This window comes from Fukomys damarensis, unplaced genomic scaffold (assembly GCF_012274545.1).
Source record: "Fukomys damarensis isolate Sample0158 unplaced genomic scaffold, DMR_v1.0_HiC HiC_scaffold_32, whole genome shotgun sequence".
NCBI lineage: Eukaryota > Metazoa > Chordata > Mammalia > Rodentia > Bathyergidae > Fukomys > Fukomys damarensis.
Genome location: NW_022900944.1, coordinates 43,938,655 through 43,963,143, shown reverse-complemented (window position 1 = coordinate 43,963,143; position 24,489 = coordinate 43,938,655). Strand labels below are relative to the sequence as shown.

The 24,489-nt window shown below is 48.4% G+C and overlaps 1 protein-coding gene across 1 annotated transcript in view; it reads left to right on the top strand.

Moving 5' to 3' along the window:
• The first annotated feature begins 8,570 nt into the window (after positions 1-8,570).
• LOC104858255 overlaps positions 8,571-24,489 on the top strand; it is a 27,519-nt gene continuing 11,600 nt past the window's right edge. Inside the window, exon 1 of the mRNA XM_033757809.1 lies at positions 8,571-12,750. Within this exon, the coding sequence (XP_033613700.1) occupies positions 12,607-12,750 (144 nt within the window). The 5' untranslated portion in view covers positions 8,571-12,606. The remainder of the gene's footprint in view (positions 12,751-24,489) is intronic.

Below are 24,489 nucleotides of genomic sequence, written 5' to 3'. Positions count from 1 at the left end.
TGACCTCTTCTTCTTCCTCTATTTCTATTTTTTACCCCCTAATGCCTTTTAAATCTTCTTCCCTAAGGGTAAAAAAGCCATATTAAGGGCTACAATTTGTCATTTTCTAGGCTGTATTTGATGCTACTGTTATTGATTGTACTACCTTAGCCAAGGTGACATAATTGTGCTAATCAGTTATTCCTCCCGGTATACCAAGACTGAGATTGCCTAAGGGTCATTTTAAAAAGCTTACAGGCCAGTGCCAAAAAAATGGAAGCTGGGGGACCAAGTAGGCAGAAATTTCTTATCCTCAATAAACTGAAGAGGTAGGATCCTGCAACAGACTCAAAACCTAAAAGCTAGCTACACATAGAAGACACTTCTGAGAAGTAGGCATTTCCTAAGGGTTTTGAATACTGGCAATAAAGTTACTTGCCATAAGCAATTTACAAGCATCAACTCTGGAATCAAACTTTAAAAAAATAGAAAATGAGAAGACATTTAAACAAGATGTAATCCCCACAGACTTTCAGCTCTCAAAAGGCAAACCCCAGGAGCAATGAAGTGGAATAATCTGAAAGCCACCACGTGGACTCTCTGAAGTGGTAACAGCAGAAATAACAAAGCAGGTGAATGAAGCTCTAGAAAAAAATCAAAGCAGAAATAATTTCCCAGATAACTACAGAGATGGTGACCAGAATGAAAGATACAGATAAAAAAATAAAGCAGAGGAGCATGATGGAAACCATGAACACCCAGCATAGGAAAGAAATGGAATCCATGAAATGATTCAAATAGATATTCAGGAGATTTAAAAACTGCATTGAAAGTATACACAGAATGAGCCAATGTGAGAACAGAATATCAGATATAGAAGACAGGATTTTGTTTAGTAACCAGGAAAAGAGATATTTCTTAAAAATAGCAAGGGACCATGAGAAATTAATCCAGCAACTGCTACATGATGCAAAGAATAACCTAAGATTGATTGAAGTCAATGAAAAAGCAGGGGATAGTGCAAATGACACAAAACCCTGTTGTCAGAAGTAATGGCAGAAAGCTTCCCAAACAAGGACAAAGAATTTGATATACAAATTAGTGAGGCATATAGGACTCAAAACATGATCAAAAAAGTCTTTCTCCAAGGCATATAATAGTCAGAATTCCAGGAATTCAGCACAAGGATAGAATATTAAAAGCTGTTAAAGAAAAGAAACAAATCACCTATAAATTAAAGCCCACCAAAATCACAGCAGACTTCTCAACACAAACTCTCAAGTCATGGAGAGCTGGGAGAGAAGTATTTCAAGCCCTAAAGGAAAACAATCTCCAACCCAGATTGATGTACCCTGCAAAATTATCCTTCAAAATTGATGGAGAAATAAGATACTTTCACAACAAAGAACACCTGAAGAAATTCATGACTACAAAACCAGAACTCCAAAGTGTTCTGAAGGATATTCTAGAAAGAGACAATAAGGATTACAACTTCATGAACTCCAACAGAATAAATCCATCAGTCAAGGCAAGAAATTAAACAGAAAAGGAAAGAAGGAAGCCAACAGCAGGAAAATAACAGAGATAAGATAATACATATCAGTTATAACCATCAATGTTAATTGGTCTCAATTCACCGATCAAAAGAAACAGATTGGTAGAATGGATCAAGAAGCAAGATCCAACAATATGCTACATATAAGAAACACACTTAATTCAAAAAGAAATTCATAGACTTAAAGTTAAAGGGTGAAAACTATACTCCATGTGACAAAAACCTGAAAAAAAAAAAAAACAGGAGTAGCTATCCTGTTTGCAGGCAAAATGGAGATTTCAAACCAAAACTAAGAAAGGTGAAGAAGGTCACTACATCTTTGTAAACGGAACAATATAAGAGGAAGAGATGACAATCATAAATATATAGATACACCAAATACTGGTGCACCCAATTATATAAAATAAATAGCAACATGAAAAATCAAATAAGCACTAACACAATGGTAGTGCGGAAACTCAATACGCCACTGTTGCAAATAGACAGATCAACTAGACAAAATATCAAGAACAAAACACTATAACTCAACCAAACATATGGAAATTGAAAAACACCCTCCTGAACAACCTGTGGGTCACAGAGGAAATTGAAGAAGAAATTAAACAGCTTCCACAATTAAATGACAATGCCAATACAACATAATGGAATTAATGGGACACAATGAAAGCAACCTTACAAGGGAAATTCATAGCATTGAATACCCATCTTAGGAAAACAGAGAGAGCTCAAATAAACAACCTAATACTGAACCTCAAGCTTCTAGAAAAACACGAGCAAGACAAATCCAAAGTTCATAAAAGGGAGGAAATTATAAATATCAGAGCAGAAATCAATGCAATGGAGACAAAGAGAACAATGCAAAAAAATCAATGAAGCAAAGAGTTGGTTCTTCAAAAGAATAAACAAAATGGACAAACCCTTGGCTAACCTTATCAAAAAAAAAAAAAAGGAAAGACCCAAATCCATGCAATTATGAATGAAAACAGTGAAATTACAACAGACCCAGCAGAAATCCAGAGGATCATCAATACCTACTTTGGAACCTATAAGCCAATAAGATGGAAAACACAGAAGAAATGGACAGATTTCTAGATACATATGAATTACTGACGCTGAATGAAGACCTAAAAATTCTAAATAACCCAATATCAATCAACCAATTTGGAAACATAATTAAAAACTTACCAACAAAGAAAAGCTGGGGTTCTGATGGCTTCACTGCTGAATTCTACAAGTCATTTAGAGAAAACTATTGCCACTACTGTTTAAACTCTTCAATGAAATTGAAAGGGAAGCAGTATTCCCAAATCCATTCCTGAAAGTAAGGATCACCTTGATTCCAAAAGCAGAGAAAGATCCAACTGAGAAAGATAACTATAAGCCAATCTCCATAGTGAACACAGATGCAAAAATCCTCATAAGATACTGGCAAACACAATGTAGAAGATCATCAAGAAGATCATATACCCTGAAAGTTCCATCCCTGGTACCAAAATAAAATATCATACACCCTGACCAAGTGGGATTCATCCCAGGAATGCAGGGATGGTTCAATATATGCAAATCAATAAAAGTATATTATATTATATATTACTTTTTTGGAGTGCTAGTTTGGTATTCATGAAGTTCTTCGGGTGTGCAACAAAGGCAAAGCAGGGGGTATCACAATCCCTAGCTTTAGATTATACCACAAAGCTATGGTGGTAAAAACAGCATGGTACTGGCAAAAGAACAGACTTGAGGATCAAGGGAACAGATTAGAGAATGCAGCAACTACTCTGGACATACTCAATCACCTTATCTTTGACAAAGGAGTCAAACACCTTCATTGGAAAAAAGATGAACTCTTTAATAAATGGTGCTGGAAAAACTGGCTTTCCACATGCTGAAGATTGAAACCAAAGCCATATCTTCCACCATGCAGTAACCTAAAATCAAAATGAATCAAAGATATAAATATTAAAACAAAAACACTAAGTCTGCTGGAAGAGAGAATAGATAGGAAATTTGAGGACCCAGGAGTAGGCAAAGACTTCATGAACAAAATCCAGACTGAACAGGAAACACTACAAAGAATAACCACTGGGACCTCATCTTATAAATAAGCTTTTGCACAGCAAGAGAACCCACCAATCGAGTGAAGAAACAACCCACAAAGTGGGAAAAAAATTTCACCAGCTATTCAGATAAAAGACTATTATCTAGAACACATAAAGAACTAAAAAAAAAAAAATCAAACCTCCCAAATTTAAAGACAGTGCAAAATTGGGCATCTGAAATAAAAAAAAACACTTCTTAACTAAAGAATTAGAAATGGCAAATAAATATATGAAAAAAATCACTGGTCATTCATAAAATGCAAATGAAAACACCAAGAGTCCATCTCACTCTGGAAGAAAGGCTGCTATTAAGAAATCAACCAATAACAAATGCTGGAGGGGCTATGGAGAAAAAGTAACACTTCTCCATTACTGGTGGGAGTGTAGACTGGTGCAACCACTGTAGAAATCAGTGTGGAGATTTATCCAAACAATAAAACTAGATGTTCCATTTGACCCAGCTATACCTCTTCTTGGTATCTTCCCAAAAGAATGAAAAGCATTATACCACAGCAATATATGCACATGTTTATACCAGCAAAGTTTGTAATAGCTAAATCTTAGAAAAAGCCCAAATGCCCATCAACTGATGAGTGGATAAGATGTGGACTTTTTATACAGTGCAGCACTACTCTGCCATAAAGGATGAGCTTCAGACATTTATACGTAAATGGATGCACCTTGAAACCATACTCTTAAGTGAAATAAATCAGACACACATGTTTAAATACTACATTGTTTTTCTGGTGTGAGAAACTGAATGTGAAAATAAGGACTGAGATGTATAATAGAAGGTGGGAAATGGGAAGAAAATGTTCAAATGGGAAGGGGAACAAGGCAGAGGGGAGGGAGAAAGGAAAGAGGGAACAAGAAAAAAGTGAAAATAGAAGGAAAAATGGAAACAAGCTTTTGTACATCGGGAGGGGAGGGGGTTGAGGGGGGAATGGGATAAAACGAAATAAATAAAAAAGAAAGTGACACACTGTGGCCAGTCAGGTGAGGTCAACAACTCTGACCTCTATGCGTGGTACTGGGATGGCTACAAGGCTCCTGCCCCCAGCCTTGGGGCAAGGGGGTCAGGGTAACAAGGATAACAGGATGGTGAGGAACCAGCGGGCACAGTTATCGTAAAATGAAATCCACTGCAGCATTCCATAAAGATTACAAAAAACTACACTTCCTGCTGTGAAACAGGCAGTGTCGTTCCTAAGACTTATTTGTTAGGCAAATCTAAAAGAAGCACACAGCAGATTAGAGAGCCCTGCTTCATTGCTGAACTTAAAGTAGTTACAGTCGGCAAGGTAACCAGCAAGGGTTGCCAAAGAGCTGGCCTCTGGGACCTACAAATGAATGCTGTTAGTGTTAAATTACAAAAATGGATATTTCTAAAGTGCTGCAAAGAAATCAGAGGGTTTAAACATTTTCTGAAATTTATGCTCAGCTTCCTCAGAGGTAAGAGCGTCTGTCTGTGCCCAGCCTGCTTTTCTCAGTACCACCCAAGGCCCATTGGAGGAGCTGACCAAACAGAGATTCCTGGGCCCTCCCTGGGCTGCATCAAAGCACCCATGGTAAGCCCAGGACCCTGAATTTTCTAGCTAGACTTGCCATCTTGTCTGCTACTCAGAAACTGGGCTAATGTGCAGTGGGTGAAATGTCAGATTTATCATACTGAGAGAATTTCAGAGATTATCTGACATGTTCCAAGTTTAAAGAAAGGGGGAAAATCCAATTCAGCTCTGCATGGAGCCCAAGATTTCCGACAACATCAGAAGACTTTATTTTTACATGAATAACTAAAATAATGCTAATGTCGTTCTGTTGAAAAATGATTCTTGAGAAACAAGAGAAGAGTGACCTCCAGAGGAATCTAGAAGCATCTATGATCTGATGTCCAATGCATCCAAAATACCAAGGAGAAGGAAGAAACTCTACATTAAAGTGGTGGCCTGTCAAATGTCAATCCAGTGGGAAAAGAAATTAGGGAAACCACCACCTCCCAAGGACCACTTAAATGTCAATCCAGTGGGAAAAGAAATTAGGGAAACCACCACCTCCCAAGGACCACTACCTTCAGAGTGACACCCTGACAGGTGCCTGCCCCTGGGGCTCCTGGGTCACAAAGCCTCTCACCTGAAGGCACTACTCAGCCATATGGAAGGGCCATGCACCTGGATCCCACAGGTCAGCCATAGGATCCAGGTTCTTAGCAGCTGGTCACATGAAGCAAAATAACCCTTCTCAGACCATGATGGAAAAAAATCATAACTCAAAGCAGTAAATCAACTCCTCCAAATTGTTTAGAGGAAGATGGAGAATTATTTGAAGAATTAGGAGAGTTGAATGCAAGGCTGTAGCTCCCACCAGATGGTAAAATCTTCACCTTATCACAGTGCCAGTCCAGAAGAGAAAGGGAGATCCAACCAGACTTAACCCCGACCGGGAAGGGGCAAACCTCTGGTTACCTTTCAAATGAAATCAAACTACAGTGCCAGAGTGATGATCCAGAAGCAGTCCAGTTTACAAACAGACATCTGATTTCCAAGGGAGTAGCAGGTCCTCATCTTTCAACCACCTGTGTGCTAAATATGCAGCTGCTTGGGCCATGGTTCTCTAAGCCATCCTGTTGGTTTTGCCGTGATTTAATCAAAACCAAGAAAAGTGCTTTTTTGTTCTTTTTAAATCCAGCAACACAGAACAAAGAGCGATGCTCACCAAAATAGACTATCCTAATTAAAATACCTCTTACCTGATTTGATCCCTTTAATGGGGTAAGTAGCATGAGCGAGGAAGTTGGGATCACTGAATATGTCTTCCTCATAAACTACAAAGCGCAGAAACGCGAGTTTTGGGTCATAAATTTCAAATGTCACTTTCTCCTGCGTTGGAGCCCAGACAGGGCTGAGGCCATTGTCATCTGGAAAGAGATCCAAGCTCAAGAGAGTCTGTGTTCATCCCGCCTCTCCCTGTAACCTAATCTCAGCATCCTTCAGTTTTGAGGCCCTTAGCAACCATGTTGATAAACAAGCATCTATGCCAAGATCCAAGAATGTCTGAGGTTTCTCTTTTCCTTGCCCAGTGAAAGCTGCCACTGCAAGCTTGGCCCACAGGAAGCCGTGGAAGGGACCCCCACATCGTGCCTACACCTCTCGTCTCACATTCTGGGATGAGAGAGTCAGAGCAGGAATCGGGGCGGGGGGTACAGAAGCTATCAATGAAAAGTACACAGTAACCCCAAGCCTGGGCCTGAAGAACATGTTCTAGAGTTGTCCAGGGACCCAGCCTCATAGAGGAAGACACACAGCAAACTGCCACTTCCAGAAAGGCCCACTGGTCAGTGCCTGAGCTGTCCCTGGGCTGTTTCTGACCAGGAGCGGCCATTCTGTGCCCTAACAGGTCCCCAGCTCATGGGCCCTTCCTGCTCCTTTTGTCTTTCCTGACCCGGGGGGCCAAGGCCAACCCATTCTTCTGAGTCAGCTGGAGCACATGCCCCTACTCTGGGTGTCTGCTGCAACTCAGCAACTGTATCAGGTCTGGACTGTGGTGCGCAACAACCACACTAGTGCTATGTGCAGGGAGCAAAACTCTTGCCTCAGGCTCCTAACTTGAGTGACAGACAGCAGAGGGTATAAGTCCAGTGTATCCCATCTCCAAGCTGAACCACAGTGGACAAGAGGGGTCACTGAAAAAGCCTGGGCGACAAGAGTACACTCCAAAATCTCTGAAGATAGCAGCCCAAATCGGATTCCACCCGCTCTGCATTTAGAAGAGCTGAGGCTACTTACTCACAACTGTTGTCTTGAACTTGTTGTCATATTCCGCCCCACAGATTTCCACCTCTACAAAGGGACAAGCAATACTTCGTCCGGGCTTGGGGAGGTGGCGGGCACCAAGGACCTAGGACATGGATGGTTAAGTATTGGGGTTCTCCTGTCCCACAGAGCACAAAGAGCACAGCAGCAGGGGTTAGACTCAAGGAAATCAAAGCCAGCCTTGTGACCTGGAGAGGCTGGTAACCTGTGCTGTGGGTTCTGAGAGGTCCGTCCTCTGACAGATGAGGAAATGGGGTTCCATCGTGGTGGGGTCTCATAGGTCTAGCCCTGCGCTATCTGACTCAACAGGTAGGTCTCGCCTGAGCCCTTGGGCCTGCCTACTCATGCCCCGGCAGCACCTGCTGAGACATGGCACCACATTCCTGGATCTCCCAGAACCGGGAAGGGGACAGAACATAAGCGATCTTGCTGTGACTTGTCTTTTTTCAAGAAAGACCTTTGCTTGCACATGCCCTCTTTTTGAATCCCACGAGAAATGCATTTCATCTCTCTACTTTGCAAAACCTCTTAACACATTCTATGAATACTGGATTAACTTAAAAAAGCTTTGACACCACCCCCACCAAAAAAAAACTGGCCAAAGGGCAGACAAACACTCCTCTGTTAAGACCAAGGGCCATTTCTGTGTTTTTTTCTCAGTCTTCCTGGCCTGAGGCCAATCTTACACGGACCCCAAAGACACAGACGGATACCTCACACTGCAGATGACAGGGGCAGGAACCAGGATGGTCAGAGAAGTTCCCTCTCTTTCCCTTTCCCCTGGAATGATCTACAGGTACTTGACTAAAGGTCCTAAGAGGTTGTCAGGATGTTGATGGTTTACAAGTGTTGCTGCCCTAGGCAGCGTGTGTGGCCCTCCCCCAGGAAGCATGTCCACCTCTACCTTGATGGTGAGTGTCATCTGGATCTTGCGCTGTGACTCTGGTGGCATTGGCTCATACTTCCCCGTCCGCATGATCTCAGGTTGCAGGACATAGCCTGTCCGCCCATTGAGTGAAAATAGTGCGTGATTCAGCTGCATGTACTTGTCTGGAAGCAGAGTGAGGTCTGTGAGGCCGACTCAAGGGCGCTGAGGGGTGTGCATCCGGGTACCTGGGTTCCCTATGATCATTTGGGCAACTGGGCAAGTAGTATCTGACCCAAAGAAAATATGGGGTTTGGTATAAACAGTCTGAAACGGGAGAAACCTTTCCAAGTATAACACTATTTAATCCCTCTGTGGTAGACTGAATAAAGGTCTCCCAAAATCTCCATGTCCTATGAATATGATGTACTATGGTGAAAGAGACTGCAGATGTGATTAAATTAAGGAGTTTGAAATGGGGAAATTACCCTGAATTATACAGGTGGACCTACTACAATCACAGGGTCCTTATAATGAGATAGAAGAGGTATGGCCATGTGCCCACCAAGGCAGACAATGGAGTGAAGTGGCCACAAGCCAAAACATGGCCAACAATCACCTGAAGCCAGGAGAAGCAAAGAACAGATTCCACGGGAGCCTCTGGAAGGAGCACAGCACTGCTCACACCTCGATTTGGGACTAGATACTGAATTCAGCCTTCTGGCCTCTGGGATTGAGAGAATAAATGTGCGCTGTTTCCAGCCTCCAAGGAGGTAGTCATTTGTTACAGCAGCCATAGGAAGCCAGTCCTCCCTCTAATTGGGTTTTACCCCTGGGACACCAAAAGGGCCCTGTGGACAAACTCAAGCCGAGGTTTCTGCCAAGCAGTTGAGCTAAGAATGAGCAGGCAAACACTCACTGTGCTCTCTCTTGACATCAGACTCAAAAGGAGATAGTTCACCACAGATGGGGACAGGGTCACGGGGAAAGGTTACCTAAATCGTCCTTGGTTTTGCTGGTTGGTTTGCAGTAGACAACCAGGTCAGAGAGCTCAATGGCGATTGACTGGTTCTTCTCCCAGTACTTCATGTTGTTCTCCTGTGGAAACCCACCTTGATTAGTCAGCCCTCAGGCCGGCCCCTGAGTGACCCCACAGTCCTGCATCCCTCACCCTTGCACACTCAGACCTTGCAGAACCAAATCTTTTCCTGTTCTGAAGATAACCTTGCCTTCCTTTCTCTCTCCTTCCTCCCACTGTTCACAGTCTCCACCAGGTTGTTTCCACCCACGTCTGGTGTCTGGCTCAGTCTTGGCCATGGTTCTCAAAAGTAGATGGGGACCAGGATGGCAGAAGAGGAGACTTTTTTCATCTTGCTTAACCCTCTGCTCTCTGTCTCCCACCCTGTCCTCTCCCCTAAAACCGCAGTCATCAAATTCCAGTCCTGCAAACCTCGCAGTCCTGTAGAACAATGCACTTCACTCCCTATGCCACTGAGATGTGAGTAGCCTCCTTTTTCCTCTGACTCTGCCCATCACTGAGTGCTCCTGGTGTCCCAGACATGGACAGAGGTGCCTCTCCTGGCAGCAACCTCCACCCTGGCAAGGATGAGCTTCTTCTACCCCCACAGAAGGTGGCCCTCCTATCCCCAAACCTCAACCCCAGTTCTGACCAGCCGCCTTTAACTGGCCAAGGGGACCCCTGAGAAAATAAGTAGATGGCAACCAGCACCATTTGGGAGGTGCTCTGTGCCAGGCATCACACGCAAAGTGCTGGATGGACTCTGCTAGGTTGGCCCACACAATCCCTGAAAGGCAGAATTTATCCCCATACACACAGAGAGGTTGAGTAGCTTACCCTAGGCCACACAGCCAGTCAATGTCAAGACCAGATACTTAAACTGCTCGCCTGACCTAAGTCCCTGCCCTTGCCCCCCCTGTGCCATGTTACAACTCTGTCCCTTACTCGCTACTGGCCATCAAGTCCTACAGAAGATCACACTAGAATGCCTCCTGACTTCAGCATCAGAACTCACAGCCTGAGGCTCTGAGCGACAGCAAGAACCTCACAGCTACTTACCCATCATCCATACCCTCCTCTGTGGGCCAATCAGAGTTCTCCTTGGCCCTACACACACACACACACACACACACACACACACACACACACACACACACACACGCCATCACTCTCTGCAAAGTACCCAGAGACTCCAGCCAGAACTGGGAAAGAGGGAGTGAAGGCTTCCAGGTGTCTCCCAGCCTCTCCACAGCTCTGCCTGACTCATCCTTCATCCAGCTGTCCCACACTAATGCCATTTAATGTCCCCACACTGGAGGGCCCTGCAGGAGGCAAGTGCATGGATCAGGGGTTATTTGGTGAGAGGCTCTGTTACCTGGGGTTAAGACAGCAGGACCTGGAATCAGACACATAGAGCCAGGACAAGTTATGGGGCTTCTCTTTTTTCAACCTCAGTAGAAGACACTATTGGTTCGAGATGAAATGCCAGTTGCTGCTTCAAAACTCCTTCTCAGTTACTCTCCTTCCCTGCAGATCTTCCCCTTGGGCCAGCTCAGACTGTGAAGCCACACGCTCGTCTTGGTTAGGCTTCGGAAACTCACTGACTGACAGATCTGAGTGACTGGTCTTTGCCATCCAGGCAGCCAGAGAGTGAATGAACAGATCCCTGAGCAGGAACTTGGGAAGAGGAGCATGGGATGCCTCGGCGAAGGGCTGGGACTGGCGGCACAAAATGGAATTTTATAGTTGGATTTTTTTCTTTTAGAGATAAGCAACTTTTCCAAACTTCCTCCTGGCTGGCTCACCAAAACTGTCACTTAGGTCCATAACCTCCAGTTTTATTTGTTTGCCACTGGCCAAATCAATGGAGGTCGTTTATTTTTATAAAAAGCAGAAAAGATTTATTCAAAGCTAGCTCTGAGGAAATGGAGGAGCCCATTTACCTCCATCGCCCTCTCCTCAGAGGCAGGCTGAAGAGTTTTGGCACTGGGCTGGCTGCTCACCCGATGTCATGACCCAAAGGCAGGACCAGGCCTCTCTGCTGCTCCCCACACCAGCCTGTCACTCAGGCTGGCTGTGGCCAGAGCAGAAACTCAATCAACTCTGCTGAGCTCTGTGTTTTTAAGCCTCATATGCAATAAGAAGACTTTGAAAAGGGTTCTCAAGACATCTTACCAAATGGAAAAACCAAGTAAGGTACAGTGTCGATCAAAGGAAGCAAGAAGCAGCCTTGAACTGCTGGGTTTAATTTCTGAAACCTTCGTGCAACTGGAGAGGAGATGGTGAGCAGAGAACCTTCAAGTGCAGTGACATCCCTCCCCATGAAGGGAGGTGGACAGTGCCAGGATGCAACAGGCAGAGGGTATCCATCAGCACCCAGCCTGCGCCCTCCATGCCCTTTCTCACTGGGGGGTGACCAGCAGTAAGGTCCACAGGGACCATGCTAAGGGCTTGCTCACTATTGGTTTTCTCCATTCCCAGCTAGAAGGACCCAGAATCTCAACAGCTAGAGCATGCTCAGGAGGGTCATGTGCATCGAGGGGTGCCGTACAGATGATAATGCCAGCTGCCCAACTGGCAATGAGGACACACCTAGAAGACAAGGAGGGTGAATTCTGCAAAGGAAGCTCAGGGCAGGGGCATCCCCTCACGTGCCTCATCAGATCTACACTCCCTCAGAAGTGCCAGGAGGCAGGCGACACATCCCCGGCAAGGAAAGCAGAACAAACGCCCTGTGGACCACAATCTCATGGTCCACTCCAGGTGGCTCTGATGATGGGACAAGCCATGGAAGAACTGGGAGCTCCAAGTGAGGACCGGACTAGACCTGGGGATGGGGTAGCGGTGACAGGCCTCACCAAGGATGGCCCTTTGACAGGCTCTCTGTAGGATCTGGCATGGACAGGCACTCCAGACATGGAGTGTCACTGCACACTGAGCCTTCGATGCTTGGACTAGGCCCAGCTTTCTGGGGGGCCTTGGCACCCGCTTCCTCCACCTATATACCTCCTACCATCTATATCCATATTTCTTCCTCTTGGAATTCTGTGCAGCAGAATTCCTGGCCCTGCTCCTCCCGCCGCCTGGATCACCACAGTCCCAAAAGAGCTCCAAGACCCAGGAGAGGATGCCAGGCCCGCCTGTGCCCAGGTGAACAGTGGCTCACCTTGGTGTCGATCTTCCAGGTGATCTGCCGGATGCTCTGAAACCACTCAAAGAGCTCCTCCACCCTGTCCGTGGCAAATTCCACCGGAGGGTCACCCTGCTTCTTGGGCTCCAGGATGAAGACAAAAGGCTTCTGGTTTTTCCCCTGTGGGGCTTTCACTTTGGGAGAGGATAAGAAAAGCCCCGGTCAGCTTAGTAGAAGCCAACAGACACCAGCCATTTCTCATGAACCAACCCAGGCCTCCATCACTACAATTACGGTCAGTGCCACCTGGGTGGTCCCCTTTCCATTGGCCAGCGTTTGACTTCACACACGTGACCATTTATGGTCTCAGAGGGCTGAGTGGTGTCCTCTCAAAGATAAGTCCCCAGTCCTTGTGACTGTGACCTTATTTAGAAATAGGATTTTGCAGATGTACCTAAGGATCTTGAGACATCCCGGATGTTGAGGAAACCCAAAATCCAGGGACTGCTGTCCTCATAAGAAAGAGGACAGGGACCATGGAGACACAGACATGGGAGAAAGCCACATAGGTAGTGTGGAATGATACAGCCATGCAGTGAGACACACTGAGATTCTAGCCATCAGCAGAAGCCAGGAGTAGGATATGGAATGGGTTCTCTATACACAGAGCAAACAGTTATGTAAAAAAAATTAAGGTTACAGAAGGAAAGTCATCTAATCAAATTATTAGCTGAGATTTCTGAGCTCTTCATTGCTGGCTCAGTGTTCTAAGCAGACCACAGGCTATGTCTGTCTTGGTCCTTGTCTCTGCCTTGCTGGTTACTCATCTATTTTACAGTAGACAAAATGGAGGCTGGTAGAGAAAGTAACACTTGGGAGGTGATGTAAAGTCCTCCCTGCAAAGAGTCATCCCTGGTGCAGAGCTGTCACGGTGAAAGTGACTGTTCTCTGCTCACTGAGGGTAAAAGGCAGCTGGGGATAGAAACCTGGTTGCAGAGTCCCCAGAAAGGCCTGGTGTCACCAGTGAGGCCCTTCGCTTCCTCACACCACACACCTTCTGAGCGTCTGGCTGTCCAAACCCTGTGTGTCTCATTTGCAAGCTGCTTTGAGCAAAGGACAAAGCCCCATTTGACCATTTTGCTCTGGTGGGAATTCTCCCTCGTACTCTCTCATGCCTTCCAGCCCAGCAGTCTGATTAACACATTACTGGTTTGTCATGGTGACTTTGGCCCACAACTTAGTGACAATCCCAATTTCCACATCACTGTCTACTCTGTTCTGGAAAGCCTCAGAGACCACAACTGGTAAGTGTTAAAATTCACCCCTTCCCCATGGCTCAGGGGACCCCAAACAGTCCCGGCACATGACTAAGCAATAGTGTAAGAACTGGAATGGAAGGTAATGTGCAGCCTTGTGCCACGGGAGGAGCCTGCAGCCGTGTGACCCTGGAAAGCCCTGGTGGCCGCATCTGTGAAGTGGGGACAGTCACAGTCGCAACTCCTCAGATTTGGGTAGCTGTGCATGACAGCAATCCGCAGAGTGCTTGGGACACAGGAGCCCTCCGTGAACAGTGCTGCTGCACCTGCTGAAGACACAGCACACGGTGACGCAGAACGTACGATATGTTCGCTATCAACGCTTTACCCTCTTTCCCTCATGGAGGACGCCCTGGGCCACCTTCCCAGGGACTCAGCACGACAGATCAACACCAGCCCACGGGGGCTCAGAGCTGAGTCAGCACGTGTCACCAGCAGAAGAGGGAAATCAAGGCCACCAGCCCCAGGCAGCCTTACCAGCCCCCGGGTTCCTTGGATACGTTGTGGATGAGGGCGCCGTGGCAGAAGATCAGCTCGTCACTGAGCTTGGTTTTGTAATCATACAGAGCTTTCACAGAGGGAGAAGGTTAGGCAGGTGACAGGAGCCTGGGAAGCCACAGAAGCGCTGGCGCCATTTTCTTGTCATTTAGGAGCTGGAGGTGACAGAAATTGGGTTTCTGGCGCCATCTGCTGGTGGAGCATGGCCATTGCAAAGGAGCCAATGTGGAATTGGTTGTGAGAGAGCTGGCCTGGTCAGCCGAGGGGCCCGGGGAGTGACGATACTGCTTGAGTCCCTCAACAGAGGATCCCCCCTTCAGATTAAGCCACAACCACCCTCCCTGAAGTGCTCAGGAGCCACCGTCCTGAGCTCTCCCAGGGATTCCAGGGCAGCTCTATGTCCTGTCCACGTGTCCACCATTCTGACCTGGGACAGTCGTCCCCAGATTCCTTTCTTCAGGACCCTGCCAGGGAGCTGAAGGGCTCCTCTGTGAGATTCCTTACAGGTGGGCTCAGGATGGGCAGGGAGAGAAGGAAGGTACCTGAGATACAGCTTTTCTCCAGCACACCTATCTGCTGCTGGGCAAGCAAGAACCATACCAAAATGCACACCCACACGGCAAGAAAATATCCACAGAAGCCTCAGAAATCTACTGATTGCTCAGATCAGAGGCTTCCTTCTCTTCTCACCTGAAAGAAATGGGAAGAGGGACTCCTGCGGAGTCAGGGAAACTGCTCCTCAGAGACAGGCAACAAAATCAGACACAGGTTCCAATCACTGCCCTGCTCCATCCTAGCTATGTAAGCCAGAGCTTCTCTGAGCCTCACCTTCCCCATCTCTGAAATGGGGATTAAAGTTTTGCAAATTCCCCAGGACTGCTGAGACTAGTGAGGTAATGCATGCAATGACAAAAGTGGCAAGGACGTGAATTCTTATGTACTCAACAAGGTCAATGCCCTGCTATAACCGTTTTTACCCACGACATCTCCTGTAATCCTCACAACCACCCAGATGAGGAGGGAGCAGCCTTGGTCTAGACTCCACATCCAACCAGGCTGTGCCCAACAATCACTCGACCTTCCCATACCCAAATCTCATCTACACAGTGGGCCCCAGAACAGCACCCATTTCATGGAGCCACAGGAGGACAGATGAGCCAGCCTACTGAGCATTTAGGACAAGGCCAGATGTGTGGTCATCAACACATGGTACTGGTCTGCTCCTTCCAGTTCTAAGAACTGAGAGGGGAAACGCAAAAGATCCCCAGAACCTTGTGCATGAAGAAGTTCCTTTCAGTATTAACTAGGAGAGCAAACCTAGGGCTGACCCAATGGCCGTCGACAGGGAAATAGCCAAGCTGGCCATCACCAGAATGTTCTTCAGCATTAAAGCCATGTTAAAATCCCAGTCTCTGCACCTCATCCGGATCACCCAGCGTACCAGGAGTGACAAAACAGCCATGAAAATCCCCAGGGGGGAAGACTACAGGGACAAAGCAGCAAGAAACAGAGCAGGGTAAAAACGGCAGGTAGGGGGCAGTGAGGACCAGCAGACAAGGAAGACCCCAAAATGCACCAGCTACCCTTAGGGATGGCAAGGCCACGGCCGATTCTTTTTTCCTTTTTCCGATGTGCTTTCGGTAATTGTTACTGCACTTCTCAAAACAAGAGTAGTAATTTTACTTTGAGGTCCTCATTCTACCCTGGCAGCATAACAGCAAGCTCAGCATAGGCTCACGTTGTAAGGGGCCTGCTTGGTTTATACAGGAAGGTTTATTCTACAGCTCGGTTTAACAATTCTCGTGTTAGGCGATTTCACATAAAACATTCAGATTTCTAGCTTATGCTGAGAAGGTAGAAGACCTGGCCTGTCCTCTCAGAAGTTAATACCAGCTGAGGGCATCTACCCTTGAGGTGGAGGACTGTCCCTCAGATGATCATGGTCACCCATACCCTGCCACCAGCTGACATACCACTGAATACCAGCTGCCACTTGTCACCAAACTTTAACTCTTTTTGTAATGTTGTGGCTGAATCGAGAGACTGAGAAATATTTCTCTTTTGTGAATGGCTCAACTCACCTGTGTTATCTGCCTGACCTTCAGGGACATTTGAGTTGGCAGCCTTGTTTTATGAAATTATGTTTAAAAGGAAAGAGAGACACAAAAGCAGTGCAAAATAAGCCCCAGCTCCACCAGCCCATCAAGGAGAAAGACACGCAGTCTGCTTGACGTTCCTCTTGAGGGCCGCAGTTAAATCTGCAAAACCCCTCCCTGGGGAGGAGGTGACCTTGTGCGTTACCCGAACACAGCTCACTTCCTATAAAACATTTTGCCACTAGCAAATGCCCTTCCCACACAACTTGTTAAGGGTTCATTTCTTGCTGAAGATTTGCATTGGCTAAGGATTGCAAATTTAAAAAACATTGCATTTGTAATTTCCACAGCCCACCAGCAGGGTCCCCAGCTAAGAAAGCACCAAACACTAATCTCGAGCCAGGCAGAAAATGCTCTTCCTCCACCAGCTCAGACTAAATTGAGACAAAACCAGCACAAGGAGGAGCTGGGAGCTAAAAGCAAAATCCATCTCTACCTACGCGAAACTTCACGACTAAAGCAGGGTGGGAATCTGAGATACGTTTGCATTGCAAGGAGGTCAGTGAACCAGATGGAATTTATAAACACCGCGGGCTCAGTCAGTGAGCGAAAATCATTCGGAAGACTTTTAATTGGAAGCCATTTGGCTCGAAGGTAGTTCATCAAATCTCAGAATTTTAGCAAAGCACAGCTGCATTTGGATGGAATTCGATTAACCTTTTCCCTGAAACTGTATTTGCTGTAATTGCCAATCATCATTTCTTCTTTAAAAAAAATGTTGGAGCTGGGGATTTAGCTCAGTGATTCCACTGCCTGCCTCACAAGCACAAGGACCTGAGTTTGATCCCTGGTATCAAAAAAGAAAAAGGGAGTACTCTTGCTATCATTTTCTTTTCCTTTTTCTCTGTCAAATAAATCGGAAGGAGCTTGGACAATCAGAAAGACATCACAGGGCCAATGCTGCACTCTGATTTCAAAGCCTGAGGCCTCAGGACTGTGAACGCATAGCCAGAAGGGAAGGAAGAGACAGGCAGGCGGGGCTGATGGCCAGGATCTGGCAAGGGGCCACCGGGGAGCTCTCAGCCTCTGGGGACCAGGGTCGGGGACACGGGGACAGGATGTGACTGTGTGGGCGTCTGCCTTCTGCCCGGCTCGTGGACGTACGGCTTGGACTCGTGCGGGTTGGGGTTCGGCACCGGGTCGGTCAGCCGCAGCTCGAACTCGGCACAGCGCAGGTGCGACTCGCGGTAGTGCTGGATGAGGTCGTAGATGCTGCTGAACTTGAGGTTGTCAGTCAGGTAGTACTTCATGGCGCCGTTCTCCACAGTGGAGCGGATCAGGCCACTTCTAGAGAGCAAAGCCGACATTAGTCTCCCCCAAAGTCAGCCTCGTCAGCTCGGGCTGGGGGGTCCCCCTTTCCCGGCTTCATGCACTTAGTGATTTCCTGGAATTTGGTCCCCTTTGAGACATTTCTTTTCTGAAACTTTTTTTTTTTTTTGGCTTTTGTTATTTGGGGACTTTTAAAATCAGTGTGTCCAGGAGCAAACATGACCCCATTCTGAATTTCTACTGCATATTTAATTTGCAGCCCTTTATGAAGCATGGGATTATTTAGGGGGCCCTCTCCTATCTTTTCCTATTTCATCGGCTTTTTAAAAGATTTTCCGTAATCTTCAGCCAGTTGGTCTCAAATACTGTTATCTAAAACATTTAATTGCCACCTGATATTTACTTACATGTCAATCATCTTTGTATATTTTTTGTTTTTGTTTTTCTATTCAGGATGCATGAACAGACATATAAAAATGTACTCACACGGATTAGCATGTTAGGCCAAGGGATACGAGAAGGCATTAGAGCTTGAAACGACTTTCACTCATGAAAAACTAAGATTTCCGGGGGAGCTCTCCCAGAGTGGGAGTCACTAGGGACCTGGGACAACCAAGTGATGCGGCCTTCGGGACTGGAAGAATGACATTAGCAAACCAGGTGGTGAAACAGAAACACGGTCTACATGGGCTAGTGGGACCGTACCACGGTTCATTTCCCGACGACGGCGATGACCCAGGGTTACACGGGACGCTCCATGGGGGAAGCGGGCTGGAGCAGGCACAGGAGTTCCAGGAATTCGGATTACAGCGCATAGGAAGTTATTTCAAAGTCAGACATTAAGAATGCCGAAGAGAAAGGTTGATTATGAAGACAAAGCTGGCTCAGTGGCAGCGCCAGGACGCTCACGGGCTCTGCGGCAGGGTCTGCGAGGGGCGGGGAGGTCAGCGTCCACAGCGGGTGTGGGGAGGGACCCGGGCCCACCTGGTCGATGGAGTCCCACATGTACAGTTCACCCTGTTGCTTGTGCTCGTCTTTCTTGTCCTCCACGTTCACGTCCACATCACCTCGGGGGCCCAGCTTCTTATGCTAAGAAAAAGATGCACAAGGCCTCCCTCGAAACCCAGGCTCAGGGTCTTCAAGCCAGCAAGAGCCCACGCACATCAGGCTGCGCGCGGCGTCCACCTCACTTCATACCTCTGTGCCTTTGCACGGTCCTGCCCTTTGTGGGCCCCTCTCTCAGCGCCTGGGGCTCTGCAGCTGGGCCGCCTCCTGGGAGGAGGAGGAGGAGGAGGAGGAGGAGGGGCCCCCCCCAGCCCTCAGAGCACCGGCCGAGCTCACTTCCGGCCCTGCTGCCCTCTGGCTGAGCCCTGCTTTCCCTATCTCTCCAACTTCTGTCTTCTCTGCCAGGCGGGCAGGGACTTGGCCTTTCTCCTGTTGAGTGGCTGTGCTAGGGCAGCGCCTAGCAGGCAGTGAGCGCTCAGTAAGTAGGAAGCAGGCTGTGCAGGGTGGCAGCGGACACACGGGGTTCGGCACAGCAGCCCTGCACTGCCCCGCGAGCTGTGTGACCCTGGGCAGGAGCTGCGCTTTCTGAGCCTCACACACCTCCCCTGTGCGACCGAGGCAGTGAGGACAATGCTCACCCACGCGAGAGCGACAGCTGGGGTCACGGAGTGCGCAGGAAGGAACTCGGCCCCGGAGAGGGCCCTGGGCTCGAATTCAGAGCCAGGTGACAAGCAAGTCTCAGTAACCTGTCCTGGGAAAAGGGGAGATGACAGCCCCACTGCATCCCATAAACCAGGCTGTGAAGAGTAAGGGCCAAGTGGGCAACAGGCCCCGTATGTCCTGTCGGGGACGGGCCCGTGGCACACACAGGGGACACAGTGCTCAGAGGCGGACACCCTTGGGGGGCTGTTTTCTTTGGGAACCAGCTGTGACCTCAGCGGAGCTGTGTGACTTCTCACCCTCAGCATCCACACCAGGGAAGCAGCCTGAGGTGGGCCGGGCTGTCGTCTGGCAGAGTCTGAGGATGCTGAGGTGTCCACCTGCGCCTTGCCCAGTGCACGTGCAGCCCCTGGTGACCCTGACTCCTGCCACTGCCACCCTCCGCCAGAATGGGAAGGGGAGTCACGGGGGACCGGGAATGAGGCACCAGGAGCTTGAACACGGCCGCAGGGCCCTGAGTGAGAGCGGAAGACCGGGAATGTTCCCAGGGCGCTGCTACCGAGAACAGGACGCCACAGATGAGCTGGGAGCGGGAGCAGATGCCACCAGGCCACCCTGAAGCCTCACGGTCCCGAGGCCTGAAGAGCCCAGGCACCCTGAAGAGCTCTTGCCCACCCTACCCTCATCTTGCAGGGAGCGTCCGTGCCCCTCTCAGGCAACTGTACCAGGAGCTGGGCCCCTTGCCCAAATCTCCTGGCACCGATGCCCTCATCCTCCGGGCACCAACACACCCTCCCCTGTGGGCTCGGCCAGAGCCCCATCCCGCTGTCTGTTTCCTGGTGACGTCGGCCCATGAGATCATGGCCTCCTGGATCACAGCGATTTGCCAGTGGATCCTGGTGCTCAGTGAGAGTTCAGGGCATGAGCCGTGTGTTGTCGACACCACAGCCTCGTGTGTGTTATCTCCCCCGACCTGGAAGGGCACCCCCTTCTTGACTGGCACTGTAGTCGGCGTGACCGTGTCCCCTCTCTAAGTCACACGTCGCAGCCTCCTCCTGGGATGGTGTTAGGGTGGGGCCCTCAGTGAGGTGAGCAGGTCGGGGTGCAGACCTCATGAATGGGGTTAGTGCCCTCTGCACAGAGGCCCCAGAGAGCCCCGTCACCACTTGGGGACACAGTGCGGGCCCTCAGACTGGACTGGACCGGAACTTTCCAGCCTCCAGAGCGTCGAGCAATCAGTGGGTGGTGGATGAGCCACTTGGCTTTTGTTACAGCGCCTGACAACTACAAAAGTGACTGAGACACACCTGTTCCTCCTCCCTCCTAGCCTGCCCGCTGTCCACTGAGGCCGTGTGGGCCCTTCCCCAAATGGCAGTGGCTCAATACTTCAGACTCCACGGCAGGTCCTATGACCGAGTTCTCATGACAGACCGCGGAAGGGACATGAACATCTTATGTCCACTTGCTTACCGGAAATGATGGGCCCTAGACACCCAGGAACCCCACTCATAGGTGCCCAAGCACCAGCTTCACCCCAGATAAAGATCATACCCTAGAGCCGACAGTCCTCATCATCCAGTGCTCTGAAATCTGGGGACACCCCAGACCTTTTCTCGGAAAGTCAGCAATGCATACAAAGACAGGGAAAATACAATTATGAAGATATTAAATAAAATAATTGCAATATGCTAATCGACATGCTTCCTCATTAACGTCTTAAGTAAGATTCAGAGGCAGATCTAATAACCTCCATAATTCCCAAGTACTGACAAGCTCAGTGTTATTTTAAGATATCTTCAACAACTACAAATGCGATATGAAAATATCCCCGACTTCTGCTGACAAGGCCCTCGTGGCTCGCTGCCAACATTCATAATGAAAGGAAATGTTAAGCTTTACGAACAATTTAATGAAGATAAGATGCAAGCATTCTCTCGCTGAAGTTCATATCCCCTCCTTGCCAAATTCTAAGCATAAGTTCTTTGTGGTCTGTGGGAGCCCAGTTGAAACCCCTGCCTTGGGAGAAGATATACAGGGCCCTGAATCACCTATGGGCCAGAGCTCAAACTCCTAGAATATTTGCTTTCCTATGAAGAAGAAATAAACTCATACCTGGCTGGGTGCTGAATGCCCCAAAGGTCTGGGTGTCAAAGGCTTGGTCCCCAGGATGGTGCTGTCAAGAGAGGGGGGACTTTCAGGAAGTGCCTGCCTAGGGGAGGTCCACAGGCCACTGAGGGTGTGCCCATGAGGGGACAGTGGGCTCTGAGCCCTTCCTCCTCTTGCTCCCTGACTCATGGTGTAAGTGGCTTTTTGCTGCACCATGATGCAAGCTTCAAACAAAGGGGTCCATCAGTCACATTTTGGAACATCCAACACTGCGAACCACAGTGAAACTTCCCTGCATAATAAGTTAATTGTCTCGGGTATTTTGTTATGGTGACAGAAAGCTGATAATGCCTGAGCAAGCATGGGAACACCTGGTGGAATCAGCCACACAGAGAGGATGGGGAAGTGGGGGGGAGCCACTTAATGGCTTCCAGCCACGAAGGAAAAGAAGTTCACACATTCAAAGTCTCCATGTGACACCTCCACCCCAATTGAGGAATGTCAGTAATAAGTGCACTAAAAATAATGACCTCATGCCAAGCGTGTTGGCTCACACCTGTAATCCCAGCACTTGGGAGCTGAGGCAGGAGGTTCGCTGTGACTTCAAGACCAGCCTGGGATACATAGTGAGTTCCAGGTCAGTCTCAATTACATAGTGAGACCCTGTCTCAAAAAACCAAAAAAAAAAAAAAAAAAAAAATAAAAAAAAAAAAAAAAAAAAAGACAATAAAAATAATGATCTCACGCAGTGCACACTTACCCTCTACCAGGTGCAGTGCCGAGCGTCAGATAAGTCTTCCCAATTAGACATCACAACAGCACCGGTCATTAACGGAGCTGGGTTCCAGCTCAGAGAGGGATCTCAGAACCCACTCTGCTGGGCACTACCAGGAGCACTTAAGAGGCCACTGTCACTCCACAGAGGCCACAGAAAGCCTCTTGCTGGCCCTTGGCAATGACTTTGGCTCAGATGGAGCCGGGGGCTCTAGTGTTTGGGGAGGTGGAAGGTGATGGGCATCTGTCCAACCCCAGCTTCTCTCCCTTAAATGCAAACCACCCCGAAATCAGCCGACTGACCTCGAGGTGACAAAGGCGTGGTCTCTGATGGCCTGCACGACGTCATCGAACTTGATCTTGGTGGTCCGCGTCCAGCCGTGGTAGATGATGGGCTTCCCGTCGGGCCTGTCCCAGCAGTCCACTAGGGAAGTGCAGCAGCCTCAGACCCAGTACACTGTTCACAGGGCACCTGCAGGACATGGCCAGTGACCACCCTCGCCAGCCAGGCGTCGGCTCAGGACAGCACACTGTTTCTAGAAGAACCTGGTCCGAGAGTGTCAGGAGTGAGGAAGGCCAGGCAATAAATGAATGAGCCCACAGCTGTCCCCCAGGCCCTCAGAGGAAGCAGAGCTTATATTGTGCCACTGGGGCCTGAGGCTGGCACAGAAAGGATGTCTTTTAGTTATTTTCTTCTTACTGGGACCAAATACCTGATACTTGTTAGTTAAACTTAGTTTATTTGGCTCACAGTTTGTAGAGGTTTCAGTCCATAGTTGTCTGGCTCCAACTATGTAGGCAGGCATTACAAATGGGGCATCATGGAGGAGAAACAGCTCATGGCGTGGAAGGTGGAAGGCAGCAAGCAGCAGCAGCAGAAGCAGCAAGCGGCAAGCCTGCCTCGCCTCTGTCCCATTATGTTCCATGCAGGCTACCCACCTTTTGTTCGGTGCCACACAGACGTATGCTAATTCCAGTCAGTGACGGTTTACCCACTCCTCCTCTATGCCAGCTCATGACATCTGTGTGAAGCGCCAAGGAGGACAGCGGTTACATCAGCCTGCCAGGATCACTTGCCTGGCCTCCCTTCTCACCAGGGCTGCCCTGTCAAGTTACATCACTTCGTTGTGCCTCCTCAGCCTTGAAACAGCAGTCACAGTATTTACTGCGCAAGGCCTCTGCAGGGGGCTATGTGACATAAGGCCATGTGCTTAACACAGCACCTGGTACACAGAAAGCTCTCAAATTATTACAGACAGCTAAGTTAGGTAGAAATATTCTAGGCAGTCAGACAGGGCTGGGCCCTTGTGGGAGTCAGCGCAGAAGATGAGAACACATCGCAGCTGTGGCTGCAGGCACATCTGTTGGAGGCCAGGATTAAGATAAAGCTGAAATGAAGGGGCATACATGCCTCCCGGGGAAAAAGATACTCAGTATCACCTGGTCCAGTAAAGTCTAGACAGACATCAGTCACCCAAGTGGGTGGCCAAGACCTCCTAATCCAGTTCTTACTAAAAATGTCTTTGTTCTTTCCATTCACACTTGCTACATGACCTGCTTCCCCGGTGGATCAATATGTCCTAAGCGGCTACACTTGTGATTTTATCGGTTGATCACTGTTTTGACCCACGTTGTACCCACCTCGTGATTTTGCTATAAAACGTCCTTAGAGACGCGGGCTTGTTGGCAAACCACTTTCAGATCCCCTCCTGTCTCTCAGGACTATCTCTTTCAATGAATTTTTCCTACTTTTAACCTCAATTGTTCCTTAGAGTTCATTCTTTGATGTTGGGCAGCATGAACTCGGCATATCTGACGTCTAGCCGGACGGCAGTGACATATTATTTGCCCTGTATTCCTCGCATCCCAGAGAGCTAAGATTACAGGCGAGGGCCACCGGGCGGGGTCGAGGGCAGCCACTTAATCAAATTACACACTTGTTTACTTAAAGTTTCCCTTGTAATCACAGAGAGCCAAAGTGCTTTCTGGAAGAGTACTGATCTGCAGACGAGGGCTGCGATGGCCGTTCCCCTTGAGCACCCGCCACCCCAAAGGGCACAGAGATGCTCAGGGGCTGCCCCGGTCTTCTCTCAGGCCCCCTGACACGGCCGCCCAGTCCGGGGGCTGTGATTCTCTCTGGAATAAAGTTCCTCGCCACGAGAGGGCGCCAAATCTTCTGTCGCGCCCGCCGGCAGGCGGCGCGCTGGGAGCGAGGCTGCCGCTTTCCCGGAAGGCGACAGACGCGACAGC